Raw genomic sequence first — 14,971 nt, 5'->3', positions numbered from 1 at the left:
ACCATGTTAGTAATGGCATCATGCAGTGATTTTCTTACAGAATTCTGTGTTTTCTGCAAACATTTTCTTGGCAAGGCATTGTAGAAGCCACCAGCTAATCATCCAGAATTAGAAGTTGAGATTTAATTTTGATTTATGCAGTGGAAGCCTTGCTTGAAGTAGCAACACAACTGGGCAAAAAAGGCTGGAATCGCAATATGAAACTGTGCAATGATACAATTTTTACCCTCGAAAGCTAGAAGCTGACAATAAAGTTGTTTGCAACTGCTCATTTCCTGGAGAACCGTGCCACGTTATTGGCATGTATATTTCTTCACTTACAACTACATGCTTTTATTTTCAGTTTTAATTTGAGGTCTGAAGGATTCTGATGGGGCTAATTGAAGGAATTAACAAAATATTACACTATATTTTTTTTAATTTTACTTTTCAATAATTTAATATCTTTTTTTTAAAAAATAATTTTAATATTAGATTGTTTTATGAATTTTGCTTCATAATTTTCCTCGATTCTTTTTATTAGTAAATATAGTGATGTCATGGATTTAAATTTTTTCTCAATTTTAATATTAAATATGTTTGTAATGATATTTTTATTTTTTTTATGAATTTATTTTAATTTAATGATGCAAGTTACAAGTTTAACAGATTAACCCGGATTTAATTTTTCAATTTTTTGTCTGTTTTTAATTTAATATTTTTTAATTGGGCTTAGTCATTTTTTTTATTTAATTTCTGTAAGGTTATATATCTTTCTTTTTTTTACCCTTCTACAACTGATTTTTATTTTAAAATTTTATCCTTCATTATTCGGCTTTTTTGAAAATCGAGTTTTGTAGTTTTTTTTTTAAATTTGATTTCTGTTGAGTTTATTTCGGTCTAAATGATTTGATTTTTTTTTTCGATTTCAAACTTTCAACATTAGATCTATTAGAAATGGAGCTTTGTAATTTTTTTATTTGTTTTTTATGACGTTATTTTGTCTCTTGTCCTAAAGTTACAAGTTTAATAGGTTAGCTCAAGTTAATTTAGGAATTGTTTTTGTTATTTTTTAATTGATTTTTTATACAATTTCAACATCTAACATTGGGTTGGTTGGAAATTGATCTTCATATTTTTTTTTAATTTTTTTTCTATTGGGTTATCGTGATCTCATGACTCGAGTTGTGGGTTTAGAGGTTGACCATGGTTGACTTGGGTAGCTTTTTTTGTTCTTTTGTTTTTCTAATTTTATCCTTCAACAATATTGGGTTCATTAGTAATTGACCTTTATAATTTATTTATTTTTTTCTATAAGGTAAACATGATCAATTTAATATGTCATTGTCTTAATATTTGAAAAAAAAAAAATCATCCAATATATCACCGAATAAATATTTAAAAAATATGTCATTTAATATGCATTATATTTCAAGTTAAAATAATAATTTTTTTATTAGAAAAACATATTAATAATGCTTAAATAGTTTTTTTATGCTAAAAAAACAATCCGTAGCACCGGAAAATAATACAGTAGAGGACTATTTGTGGTGGATTAAATCTCCTCATAAACCCCATTCGATAGTTGAATTTTATTTTGAGAAACTCAGATGCAATTCATTAGCAGTAAAATTATATAAAAACAAGCTAAACATGTAGTGAAATGCAAAGAAAGGATCTTCAGGCGAAGAAAATGGTCTGTCTTGTATTTTCTTGACATATGATTGTTGATTTGCAATGGTTGAAAGTAGATCCAATACTATTGGGTCTAGTATTCATGCAGGATCTAATACCATTGAGTATGGCTCCACAGTCAGACCCAATAGCATTTATGTATTGGATTTAGATTGGTTATTAGACTTAAAACAATTAAAATAATCTCTATACTCTTTATATTGATTTTATAAGTGAAAAAAAATGTTATTAAACCTACTATCCAGCACGAGTCAATATACTAATAGCTTATTAAATTATGCTTATTTTTAATATATCTATCTGTGTTATTTTTTTCCCTTTCACCGTCCTAAATTCAAAAATAAAAAATAAAAAAACTCCAATCACTTTACCTATTGTTCAAAACTTTGACCATTAACTTGCAATATCAGCACCTTCCCAATTAAATATTATTTTTAGGAGCTTAGAATAACATCTTTTTACTTTTATTTGTTCTTTCAAAACAAATCAAAAACTTACTATTCCAAGGAGAAGATAGAGCTAGGAGGATAAAATAATAAAATGATGTTGTGATCTATATATCTCTTATTTTCCCAACTAAAATTGGAAACCTCAATCCTCGTTTAAAAAGAAAAGACAGGGGAATATTTCAAACAATAATAAATATTATTTAAAATATATTAAAATAATTTTTTTTTATTTATTAAAATTTATTTTAAAATGAGTATATCAAAAATGATTTAAAAATAATTTTTAATTTTTTTTTTTAAACTTCAGCTCAAGCACATGAACAAACCCCTTGAAAATCTCATTACTATTTTAAATCCATCATTCATTTAATTTTTTGAATAAAATTAATCAAACATTAATTACTCTATATGTCACCTAACTAGAGAACATTGACAAGACTTAGATTAATATCTCACACCGAACGATTATTATCTGAACACTTGTACCAAGTCAATAGAAGTCAATAGCCATCAGGGATATGGAGTGCCTTCTAAGTATGTTTATTTTTAAAATATTAAAATACATTGCTTATTCCTGTTTGTTTAAAATGGTTGTCAAGATGCTTAGATGTGTTTGATTTAGACTCTGTTTGGGAAGTAGTGCCCATGTTCCCAAACGCGGCCTTACTTTAATTTGGTTGTTCAGGACTGCTTTATGGGATTGTGATTTGAGGGTAAAGTAAACATTTGCTCCTGAACAATGAGAATAGTCACAATTTAGTCCTTCAACAATCCATTTCGTGATGTGTTTGCTGTTGCTTGAACTTATGGTGTTCAATGTTTTTTTTTTTTTTTCCATTAACATGGATGTCTGGATCAGTTTAAACTTAGCTCAATTAATTTTATAGATCTTGAAGTTAATAACCATATAAATCTCTAATGGTCTTGAGATGACTCGAACTCGTAATTATTAAGAAGCAAATCCAAGACTTTACTAGTTAAGCTAACCTTTAAGATTATAATGTTTATTGTTATAAGTTCAAGTGGCAAAGGAAAACCGATCTAGACAACCATTTGTTTTATAACAGGGGCAAAATGATGGAGAATGCTCTATCTGTTTCGAACTATATGTTCATTCAAAGACAATATATTTTATTTAATACAATTTTCTTGTAATTATTTTTAGTTTTTCCTTTTATACTCAGACTACTTGTAATGGAATAACTTAATTATAACAACTCCCTTTTTCTATTGCAATATAAAAAATAAATATAAATTTCTATTTTATTTTTTTTACATTTGAAATATTAGAGCTAGGTTCAATACCCTAGTCTTTTAATATTTTGGTCAAATATTGTGGAGGACTAGAAAACCAACACGTGCTAAATTTTTCATCATATTAAAAGCATAGGAAAACACACGGAATCTCATAGAGCCACCCAGGAGAGACCGGTAGGAATCCAACTTTGAAATGATATTCTTTAAGATATTTCATTTTCATCATATTTTTGGTTTTTTGTTATTGTTTCTATTATCACGTGATAATAATTAAATAATATATAATAAAACGCTGATATACCATCTTTTTAAGAAACAACGAGGGAGGCTGCATGGAATATGAAATCTTTATATACAATGAGTCTCTTTGATGGTTTTGTGGATTCAAAGAATTATATAGCCTATCTTTTTCTCCGTTTTTGAACGTAAAATTTTCTTCTTATAGTCGGATACTTTCTCTCCAATTTCCCAATGATATTTTATTATTATTTTTTTGACCTACCAATCTTTCCATTGACTAAGGATCTATTTGGGAGTTTTTTTTTTTTATATATAAATATAGTATCTATTTAAAATTGTAGTTAAAATGATTTAAAAATAATAAAAATATATTAATTTTAAAAAAATAATTAAAATATTTTTAAAACACAAAAATAAATAATAGAATATAAAAACAATAAAAAGGTACAAGTGGTCTAGTGCAGATAAGGATATTCTTGAAGTGTGTGCTTATATATATATATAAAAGACAACGTAAGAAAGACCTACACCATTCTGATAAGTCAACTATAATAATACACAGAGCTTTCTTCAGGCAGCCTACTAATAATGCACAAAGCTTTCTTCAGGCAGCCTACTAAATTTTTTTAAAAATATTTTTGAAAGGGAAAAAAAACATATTTTAATAAAAAAATTCAACCCAACTTGATATGAAAATAAATTATCATCACCTAATTTTTATATAATATTAAAAAGAGTAATATAAATTTATTTTTTCTTTACCATATAATAAAAAAATCAAATAAAAAACAAATCTAAAAATAAAATAAAATAAAATTAAAAATATCTAACAGCCCAATAAAATCCAATAGTATTAAATCCGGCTGCTAACAACACCTAGTGGTGTGCCTGCTGAAAGTATACAAGACAAGGTAAGAAAAGATCCCACATCATGAAAGGTCGACTATAATAATGCATCTCCAGGCAGCCTACTAAATAACTCTTGAAGTGGATTGCAGACTAAGGAAGATGGCTCCTGCACTCTCTGATATCTTGAGACTCACATCTAGCTTACTTGTGCTTCTGTTACTAATGTTTTGCATGGGAGCAATTATCTTGGAGGCCCAAGATTTGAGCCTTGCTCCTGATGAAGGTACATATATATATATATATATATATAATATATATATATTTTAATTTGGTTCAGATGGGCAGATTCTTTAGTGTTTAGAGGAAAGACATGCACTTGCTTTTCTAGCAGGAGTTTTTTTTATCTGCAAAATCCTCACTGCATCATACACTCTTCGATAATGCAGTCATCAAATGTGATTGTATTGCCGAATTCTGTAACCATGTTAGTAATGGCATCATGCAGTGATTTTCTTACAGAATTCTGTGTTTTCTGCAAACATTTCTTGGCAAGGCATTGTAGAAGCCACCAGCTAATCATCCCAGAATTAGAAGTTGAGATTTAATTTTGATTTATGCAGTGGAAGCCTTGCTTGAAGTAGCAACACAACTGGGCAAAAAAGGCTGGAATCGCAATATGAAACTGTGCAATGATACAAATTTTACCTCCAAAGCTAGAAGCTGACAATAAAGTTGTTTGCAATTGCTCATTTCCTGGAGAACCGTGCCACGTTATTTGGCATGTATATCTCTTCACACTTACCACTCCATGCTTTTATTTTCAATTTTAATTTGAGGTCTGAAGGATTCTGACTGGGCCAGTCCAGGGAATTAACAAATTACTAACTGTGTGGCGGAGCAGTCACACACATAATGCTTCATAATTTTGCTCGATTCTTTTTATTAAGTTATATACCAATATCATTTTTTTATTCTTGATATCAACATTAAAATATGTTGGTAGTGGCATTATATATATATATTTTTATGATTTTATCTTAATTTTATGATTTACATTGCAAGTTTAATAGATTAACTCGAGTTTATTTTTTAAATTTTTTTAAATTTAATTTTTTTTTAATTGGGCTTAGTCATTTTTTTATTTAATTTCTATAAGGTTATTTCAATCTTATTATCTAGATCACGAGTTTGATAAGTAAACTTGTGTTGATTCGGTTTTACTTTTTTAATTATTTTTTTATTTTATCCTTCAACAACTAATTTTGTTTTTTTAATTTTATCCTCCACTATTAGGCTTTTTGAGGATCGATTTTTTTTGTTTTTTTCAATTTGATTTCCGTTGAGTTATTTCAGTCTAAATGATTTGGTTTTTTTTTTTTCTTGATTTCAAATTTCAAAATTAGATGTATTAGAAATAGAGCTTTGTAATTTTTTTATTTGCTTTTTATGAAGTTATTTTGTCTCTTATTCTAGGTTCCAGGTTTAATAGATTATCCCGAGTTAACTTAGGTTTTTTTTTTTTATTATTTTTCAATTGATTTTTTGTACAATTTCAACCTTCAACATCGGGTTGGTTAGAAATTGAGCTTCATATTTTTTTTTAATTTTTTTTTTTCTATTGAGTTATCTAGTTCTCATGACTCGAGTTGTGGGTTTGGAGTTTGACGATGGTTGATCTGGGTAGCTTTTTTTTGCTTTTTTTGTTTTTATTTTATTTTATCATTTAACATTAAATTGATTAATAAGTGACCTTCATAATTTATTTTTGATTTTTTTCTATAAGGTTAACATAATCCTCGGTTACAAACTTGACATGTTAACTAAGATTGATTCAATATATCATTGTTTTAATATTTTTTTAAAAAATATATCATTCAATATATCACCGTATAAATATTTTAAAAAACTATGTCATCTAATATGCATCACATTTTGAGTTAAAAAATATTTTTATTTTTGAGAAATTCAGATGCAATTCATTAGCAGTAAAATTATATAAAAAACAATAAATAATAAAAGTTGTAGTTATGTCTTGTATTTTCTTGACATATGATTGTTTGATTTGCAATGGTTGAAAGTTTTGAATTCTTACCTTGTATTGAGGAATTGATGGTGCATGTGTTATTGCATTGCAGATATCTCAAAAGGCAAGATCTTGACGGTACTCTCCCAAAGGCTATCGAGAAACTTCCACACCTTAAACATCTGTAAGCAGTGCTTCAAATTATTACGTTTCTACAGATTGAGCACCGTGAATTTGCATCGTATGATTCGGTTTTATTAGAACTTAATTTATCGGCTCTGCAGAGGTCTTTGGGCCAACTACCTGAGTGGCAATATACCACCTGAATGGGCTAATACCAAGCTGGAAACATTGTAAGAAAATTCTGCGTTCATGTTTTCTAGCCAAGGAATTGCTTACTCATAATTAATAGATTGTATAAACAACAGGTCTGTCGGCGTGAATCGGTTGACAGGAAAAATTCCTAGCTATCTGGGAAGGATTACGACACTTAGTTACCTGTATGCATTTTTCTACTAGTCAATTTCTTGTTTTTTTTTCTTTTCATATTTAAATCTGTTCAATTGTTTAGTCAGGAGTAATCCTGAGAGTTGCCATTTATGCAGGAACATTCAGGACAATATGTTTTCCGGAACTGTTCCCCCTGAGCTTGGAGGCTTGGTTAACCTGGAGAATCTGTCAGTTCATTCAACCCTTTTGTATTAGAAATTAAGTCCTAACTGATTATTGAATGCTAAGTGTTTTTCTCCTTTTGTGATTGCAGAACTCTCAGTGGCAATTATCTCACTGGAGAGTTACCACCGGCTCTGACTAATCTGACCGGATTGAAGGAACTGTAGGTTCTCATTTCTCATGGTTATTGTGTATCATACTCATTAGTTGCAGTATTTGATATTACAGATGCATCTCTTTACTCTCCAAGTTTCATGATTCTGTGTTTTCCGTTCGGCGAATGCAGAAGGCTTAGCGGCAATAACTTCACTGGAAGAATACCTGATTTTATTCGGAGCTGGAAACAACTTGATACATTGTATGTGCTAGTTTCTACCACAAGCTCTGAATCTCATCACTGAAGCAGAACCCTAACCCCCCTTTAATTTTGTATTAACAGAGAGATCCAAGCTGGTGGTTTCACTGGACCCATTCCTTCAAGCATTTCTCTCTTGACTAATCTAACTGATCTGTAAGATATTTGTTTTAAAATTTATGGTCTCAGTTACAACTTTAATCCTGAACTTCTCACATTTTTATGTTGCCTACTATTGAGCAGAAAAATAAGTAACTTACTTGGAGATGGTTCAGAGTTTCCCAACCTAGAATCTATAGCAGGCATTAAGTATCTGTGAGTTATTCTTGCAGCTGATACTCTCATACCATGATCAATTTAATTTACAACACAGTGTATATTTAGCTTACATGAAATTAATGTATATTGCAGGATGTTGAGCAACTGCAACTTGTCAGGAAATTTTCCCATATATTTGACCAGAATGGCAAAGCTGAAAAATTTTGTAATTTACTCTATCCCTTGTATATCATCCATTCTGTCATTCATCTACATGAAGATTGAAGTGTGAATCTCATGGATACTTAGAGCTGCTGATTTTAGATTGCAGCTACATTATTATTTGTAAATAACCTTCAATATGCATTATGAACCATGGTCATTACCCTTTTTTCCCCCTTCTTTTTCGAAAACAGGGATCTCAGTTTCAACAGATTAAATGGTTCACTTCCAACAAATTATGATGGCCTAAAAAGCTTGGAGAAAATGTAAGTATACTATATTATATTACCTTCTGAAATTAATGTTTGCCATATGAAAGCCTAATTATTAAACCTAAACCAGTCAGATAACTAGTCCAAGAAAATCCAGGACTCGGAGCATGACCAGGGCCAAGATTCTAGTTGAACCATGCAAGAAATTGAACTGTCAAACCTATTCAACCTGGCCAAACCCTGTCCATACCTGATCGGGTCAATATCTTGTGAAAAGAATGGAACAAAAATTAATTTTTTTTAATAAAAATGTTGACCAGAGCTGATCCGATAGCTCAATCCTTTTTTCAAGTTATTCTCATGGTAGAGTACAGCAATTATGATGATAAACTTGTCCTCCAGACAGTCTTTTACAATGGTAGCCTTGGACAAATGTTCAACCAGATGACAATTTTACTTTTTGCATAGGTATCTTACAAGGAACATGCTTACAGGGCCCATCCCAGATTGGATCGACAAAAGAGATACTCGCTAGTATGTTAGTTTTTTTCTTAATTTCTGTATATAAATTATGATTTTTTAGATTTTTGTTTGTAATATATTTTCTTTTTACTCAATTAGAATTATTGAATATTTTATGCATTAACTCTCCCCTGAAAGACAGAAATGATCAACTTCAGTTCGCCTTTATCTGAACATTCTCAACCCAAAAGCTTAATCATGAACATCAGGTTTCCCTTATCCTATAACAGATGTCTGTAGGTTTAATAATATGTCCTAGTCTTTGAAGATCTATACTGATGAGAAGCTGGAAATCAGATTATCCTTCCCAGTTCCCAGATAGTTTTTCAGTACAGTAGTGCATGAATGATCAAACTATCTCCAAGGTTTCATTTAGTTATTGTCCTTGAATAGAAAGGACAAATACAGTAGGGACAAAAATGTGTTTGGTTACAGTGACGAAGATGGAGATATAAAAATAAATTTGTATAGTTTTGGATTGAATTTTTATCTGTTAAAATCAGAAAAAGACGTGAGGTGAGGACATGTCCTTTCTCTCCCAAACTGTCTTCATCTCTTCTGTCTATTCATCTCTTCTGCATTGAGATAGCAACCAAAAGATAACATGTGCATGCAATTTTCTAAAAAAATGTTTAGGAAGCTATCTTTGTGTGCAGCGAAATCGATCTTTCTTACAACAATTTTACTTCGGAAGCAAAATGTAGAGAAACACTGTAAGATTGATTTCATTTTCCTTGCCTTGCCTTTGATTTTGAAAGTCTGCTTCTTTTTACATCACCGTTCACTTCATAATAACCTACAAAAACTTAACTCTTCTTGTCTTGCCAGAAATCTGTTCAAAAGTACTTGGGGAGGGAACTATTCGTAAGCTTCTACTTTGATAAATATCTAAAACCTGTTGATGATTCTTTTAAGTAAGCTGATGATTCTATCTGGCCAATATTTCCAGGAAACCTGTTGAGTGCCTGCGTGCTTGTTCTGAAGGTACTCTTAAATTTGTTAAGCTATCCGCTTTTACATTTCACCCGGAAGGAGACCGAAAAAAATGATGCAGGAACAACCTGTCAGCCTAGACTATATATTTATTTCTATATTCGTTGGATCATAGCATCTCAGTCATAAACTCAATGGTCCTTTTGCGTGTGGCTACCCCATCATGCATCCGACCACTAGGATTTCCATCCTCCTATGGAAACAAATCGAATCTAAGACCTTCAACTGGTGCAGGAATAAACAACCGGTTGATCCCAAAAGCCTAGACAAATGTTAACGGACAAACTTATGTGGGCATTTACATCGTGGTTCCCACCACGATTTCCACTCAAGGAGGAAAAGGATGCTCCGGCATCACAAAATCTTAATTGTTTATGTTCTGTTTGCTCCGATTTAGCGTACGGTCTGATCCTAGCCTTTCTTGTGTTATAATTTGTTTAATCATATCGGTGGCCATGGCCATTTTTATTTCTATGAATAGAGCGATATTCAGTGCACATAAATTTGTGGGGGACCAGAAGCCACCATTGGAAACACCATCTACGAAGCAGATAATGAGCCAGGAGGTGCAGCAAAATATGCGTCCAAAAGAGAGGATTGGCAAACAAGTACCACCGGACATATCTGGGATGTTCCTGCTTCCTTGGATTTTCTACATAGCAAAAAACAAGTCCACGCTCAGAATGGACAACTCTGTATTGTACACAAATGCACGCCTCACTCCTTTGTCTCTCACATACCACGTTCCCTGTCTGGTAAATGGGAATTACAAAATCAAGCTGCACTTTGCAGAGATAGTGATGAGGGATAACAGATCCTATTACAGTCTAGGAAGACGGATATTTGATGTTTATATTCAGGTATCTATTAATTAAAAGATCATAGATTCATTCCTTATGCAATAGGTGACAGCTTAATTGAAGAATTGTTCTCGCAGGACATTGTTGTGCTGAAGGATTTTTGATATAGTGAAGGCAGCGGGAGGGGCGGATAAGGTATACATTCATAATTATACAGCACCTGTAACCAATGGAGCTTTAGAGATCCGCCTTCATTGGGCTGGGAAAGGAACCACAAGGTCTCCCACAAAAGGAACATATGGTCCTCTAATATCAGCCATTGATGTGGAATCTGGTAGGTTGACATATAATGGAATGACATGGTAATGAAGTAATAATTAGTACTGTGATCTGACAATACTTGCTCTTGCTGCAATTCTATTTCTGCCTAGACTTCAAGCCACCTGATAAAGGCAGGAAGAGATTCATTGTCGCTGGAGCTGTGGTTTTGCCATTATTCCTCATTCTCGTATTTCTATCCACTCTTTGGTGGAAAGGTTATTTGGGAGGAAGGAAATCGAGGGATCGAGGTAAAGTTGATACATTTATTTGATTTTGCAAATTCTAGTGAGGAATTCAGTCACTAAAATAACACGGCAATAAGCAATTTTCTGCATCTTATTTGCTGTATGTCTATCTATGAATGCATACATTTGTCAAAGAATTATCTCAATCCAAAGATGAAGCTAAACAATGGTTTTATATTACTCTCTAACCATACTCTCTAATATATACATATCCTCTTTGTTCCTTGGGCAGAACTTGTTGGGTTAGATCTGCTTACTGGTATCTTCACCTTCAGACAAATCAAAGCTGCAACGAATGACTTTGATCCAGCAAACAAACTTGGAGAAGGTGGTTTTGGCTGCGTCTACAAAGTATAGTACATATTTTTTTTTTCGTCTAGCTACTTGTCTACTATATTATTTCTTTTCTCTTATCGAAGCATCAAGGAATGGCCTCGGTGAACTTATTTTGTTTGTCTAAAATTATTCTCATTATAGGGAGTTCTATCAGATGGCACTCCTATTGCGGTTAAGCAGCTTTCTGCGAAATCAAAACAGGGGAATCGTGAGTTTGTGAACGAAATAGGCATGATTTCTGCTTTGCAACACCCAAATCTTGTTAGATTGTATGGATGTTGCATTGAGGGGAAGCAATTGTTGCTGGTATATGAATACATGGAAAACAATAGCCTTGCGCATGTTTTGTTCGGTAGGCCTCTGATCCCTTCCCCATAGTATCTTATGTAAAGTAATGGGAAAGAAAACAAGTTATTTTAATGGCATATAGATAGAATTAGTGAAGAAGAAACTGATGGGTTGGGTTATGCTTGATGATTACAGGGACCAAGGAAATCAAGGCAACGAAGCTAGACTGGCGTACAAGGCAGAGGATATGTGTAAGCATAGCGAAAGGTCTGGTTTTCCTGCATGAGGAGTCGACACTCAAAATTGTTCATAGGGACATAAAAGGTACCAATATCCTTCTTGACAAGGACATGAACGCCAAGATATCTGATTTTGGAATGGCCAAGCTTGATGACGAGGACAACACCCACATCGACACCAGAGTTGCTGGAACAATGTGAGTTTCTGATATTAACACGGGGTTTATTGAACACATGAAAAATCCTGAAAAGAAGACAGTAAGGAAAACACACAAGTATTGTCATTTATCTAAGATAGCTTTTAGTCTTAAAGAGTATGATGCTGTAACTGGGCTGAAGTGCCGATGGAAGGGGCTAGCTTCAAAATATGTGGTAGGCAGGCATCTAGGGTTCAAATCACACACGGCAGGGTTCTGATGGATCAGGGCCTCCCCATCTATGGCTGTGTTCCTCTAAATGAACACATTATCATCCAGGGTTCGAAATCCTGTTTAGGCTGCAAGAAATATAATTTTGCCTATCGAAAACAAAAACAAACAATAGACATTTAGCACTTTTATACATGTTTTAGAGAAGCAAGCTAGTAAAATGTCTCTGAGTTATTCTTTCTGTGCAGGGGATACATGGCACCGGAATATGCATTATATGGTTACTTAACTTACAAGGCAGATGTATACAGCTTTGGTGTTGTAGCATTGGAAATTGTTTCTGGGATGAACAACGTCAAATTTAGGAGGGATGAGAATTTTGTATGCCTTCTAGATTGGGTAAGCTATGCCCATTTAGTCTCTTAATTGCCTGTTCATGTTTACTCTTGGTCAGCTATATATCTATTTTTTTTGGTTATTTCAGGTTCTATATTTACAAAAAAATGGGGACATAATGGAGATAGTTGATCCAAGATTGGGGTCTGAATTCAACAAGAAAGAAGTGGTTAGAATGATCAATGTAGCCCTGCTATGCACAAATCAATCTCCAGCACTTAGACCTACAATGTCTACAGTAGTGAGCATGCTTAAAGGAAAAACTGATGTCGAGGAACTGGTCATGGTTCCAAGCACATTGGGTGATCCATCAGGGTATGCTACGGCCTTACATAACGAGTTTGCTCAATCTTCTGTCAATGGAAGTTTAAGTGAAACTCAGTCCCTCGTGAAGTCATCAGAGGGACCATGGACTGCTTCTTCCTCTTCATCAGCCAATTAGTAAAAGCTGATGCCACAAACCACAACTTTTTTATCATGAAAAAATCCTGAATAAGAAACAGATTGAAAACTAAATACTCGCGAAAGTACTGGTTTATGGAGTGATTATATGTAATATTAACTTTTTATCATGAAAAATCCTGAATAAGAAAACAGATTGAAAACTATACAGTCACAAAATTACACTACTGCTATTATCTTTTATTTGGCAATTCATGTTTCCTGGTATGAATCATTACTCATTAATCAGTACTTATTATTGCTAGTGTATATATCCTATAGTTCATGGAGTGATTATATGTAATATTAACTTTATTTATGCAAGAATATATATATATTTTTATTTATAATAATAATTATTTAAGTTCGATTAATGAATCTAAAGTAAATATAAAAATTTTGAAACATAAATGATTTATAAATAAAATTATAAAGTAATTATAATTATAAGTATTTTTATTGTATTAAAATGTTGTTTCTAAAAGATTATAGTCAAAGTTGTGGAAACTAATATATATTATATTATTTTTTTATAAAATAAATAATAATTATAATAAAAAACTGATTACTAAAATGCTAAGTTAAACATAGTTGGATTCATCCTTAAATATTATTTCTCATGGAAAGTCAATCCAATTTAGTGACAAGTCCCCATATCAAATCCTTCATAACAAGCAATTACAAAGATTTCTTGAAAGTCTTAATTATATTTTGTACTTCTACCTTAATCTCAGCCATATTTGCAAGCCTTTTACATGATAGACTCTACCTTAGTCTATCCGACACATTTCCATTGTTGCAAAGAAAATTCAAATTCCTCGCTAGAATTCCTTAGAAGAGAATTTTTTTGCAGGGAAGACGACCCAATTGCCATCTAAACAGGAAGACAAAGACAAAGGAAAAGGCATCGTGCCTTTATATTCTAAAAGAAGTAGAAACAAAAGTCTAGATTCTCACACTCAGACATTTAATTACGAATATTTTCTAATTTTAGTATTAGTAAATATTACGTAGTATAAAAAACAGAATAAATTTAAATCAGTTTTTTTATTTCTGACTCTCACATCAGTGAATAAACAAATAAAATAAATTTATTTTTACGCATGCACATATTTTTTTTATTTTTTATATAGCTAAATAAAATAAAATAAAATAAAAAAAAATAAATTTAAATCAGTATTTTTATTCCTGAATCTGACATCAGTGAATAAATTAAAAAATAATTTTTAAATTTTTTTTTAATTATAGTTTTTAGGACTGGGCTAAACCCACCCAACCTAGTCCGGTCATTGGTCTAAGCTAGTGACCCGGCTGGCTGAGGCACGCATGCATGAACTATTCACACATGTTGTGCACAGTGGGAAGGTAATTAAAATTACCTTCTCCCTGTACTTATACAACTATAAATGAAAGGGAGCGGGAAGCTTACTTGGAAGCAGGAACGAAGACGATGACGAAGGCGTGGTGGCTTGTTGTTCCTCCTGTTCGTTCGTCTCTTCTCTACTTCTGGGTTTTTCTTATAGATGAAGGAATGAGGATGATGATGATGCCGGTTCTCTCTGGAAACTAATGTTTTGGGTTCTTCTTTTTCTGCAGGGTTGAAGACAATGGCCGGGCTGATCTGTGTCTCTCCTCTGCCTTTCTCTCCTTCTCTATGTAATCCATGTTTTTTCCCCTTTCCTGGTTCTGTTTCTCCGTCTCTTCCTCCTGCTTCTCCTGCTTGTCTTCCTCTGTTTTTTTCTCTGCCCTCTCAGTTTAGTTCCTCCCTTATTCGTCTGTATTTTTTCTCTTTATCCCCTGTGCTTTTTTTT

General features: G+C 32.2%; 2 protein-coding genes and 1 pseudogene across 2 annotated transcripts; all 3 read left to right on the top strand.

Moving 5' to 3' along the window:
* Positions 1 to 227: 227 nt before the first annotated feature.
* Positions 228 to 8,069, top strand: LOC118039428 (uncharacterized). The gene is made up of 10 exons (XM_073406546.1): positions 228 to 303; positions 6,605 to 6,676; positions 6,777 to 6,845; positions 6,921 to 6,992; positions 7,098 to 7,169; positions 7,256 to 7,327; positions 7,451 to 7,522; positions 7,604 to 7,675; positions 7,763 to 7,834; positions 7,931 to 8,069. The coding sequence occupies exons 5-10, from the start codon at positions 7,114 to 7,116 to the stop codon at positions 8,067 to 8,069; spliced, it is 483 nt and encodes a 160-aa protein (XP_073262647.1). The 5' UTR covers positions 228 to 303; positions 6,605 to 6,676; positions 6,777 to 6,845; positions 6,921 to 6,992; positions 7,098 to 7,113.
* A 130-nt stretch (positions 8,070 to 8,199) lies between these two features.
* Positions 8,200 to 9,782, top strand: LOC140954260 (probable leucine-rich repeat receptor-like serine/threonine-protein kinase At3g14840). Its single transcript, XM_073406545.1, has 5 exons — positions 8,200 to 8,265; positions 8,680 to 8,745; positions 9,390 to 9,446; positions 9,562 to 9,597; positions 9,683 to 9,782. Coding segments are annotated over exons 1-5 (261 nt in total). The 5' UTR covers positions 8,200 to 8,263.
* Positions 9,783 to 10,181: 399 nt separating this feature from the next.
* LOC140954282 (probable LRR receptor-like serine/threonine-protein kinase At1g07650) lies at positions 10,182 to 13,204 on the top strand (annotated as a pseudogene).
* The last annotated feature ends 1,767 nt before the right edge of the window (positions 13,205 to 14,971 follow it).

This window comes from Populus alba, chromosome 19 (genome assembly GCF_005239225.2).
Source record: "Populus alba chromosome 19, ASM523922v2, whole genome shotgun sequence".
NCBI lineage: Eukaryota > Viridiplantae > Streptophyta > Magnoliopsida > Malpighiales > Salicaceae > Populus > Populus alba.
Note: the sequence above shows the minus strand (reverse complement) of the source record. Positions and strands in the feature narration are given on the sequence as shown.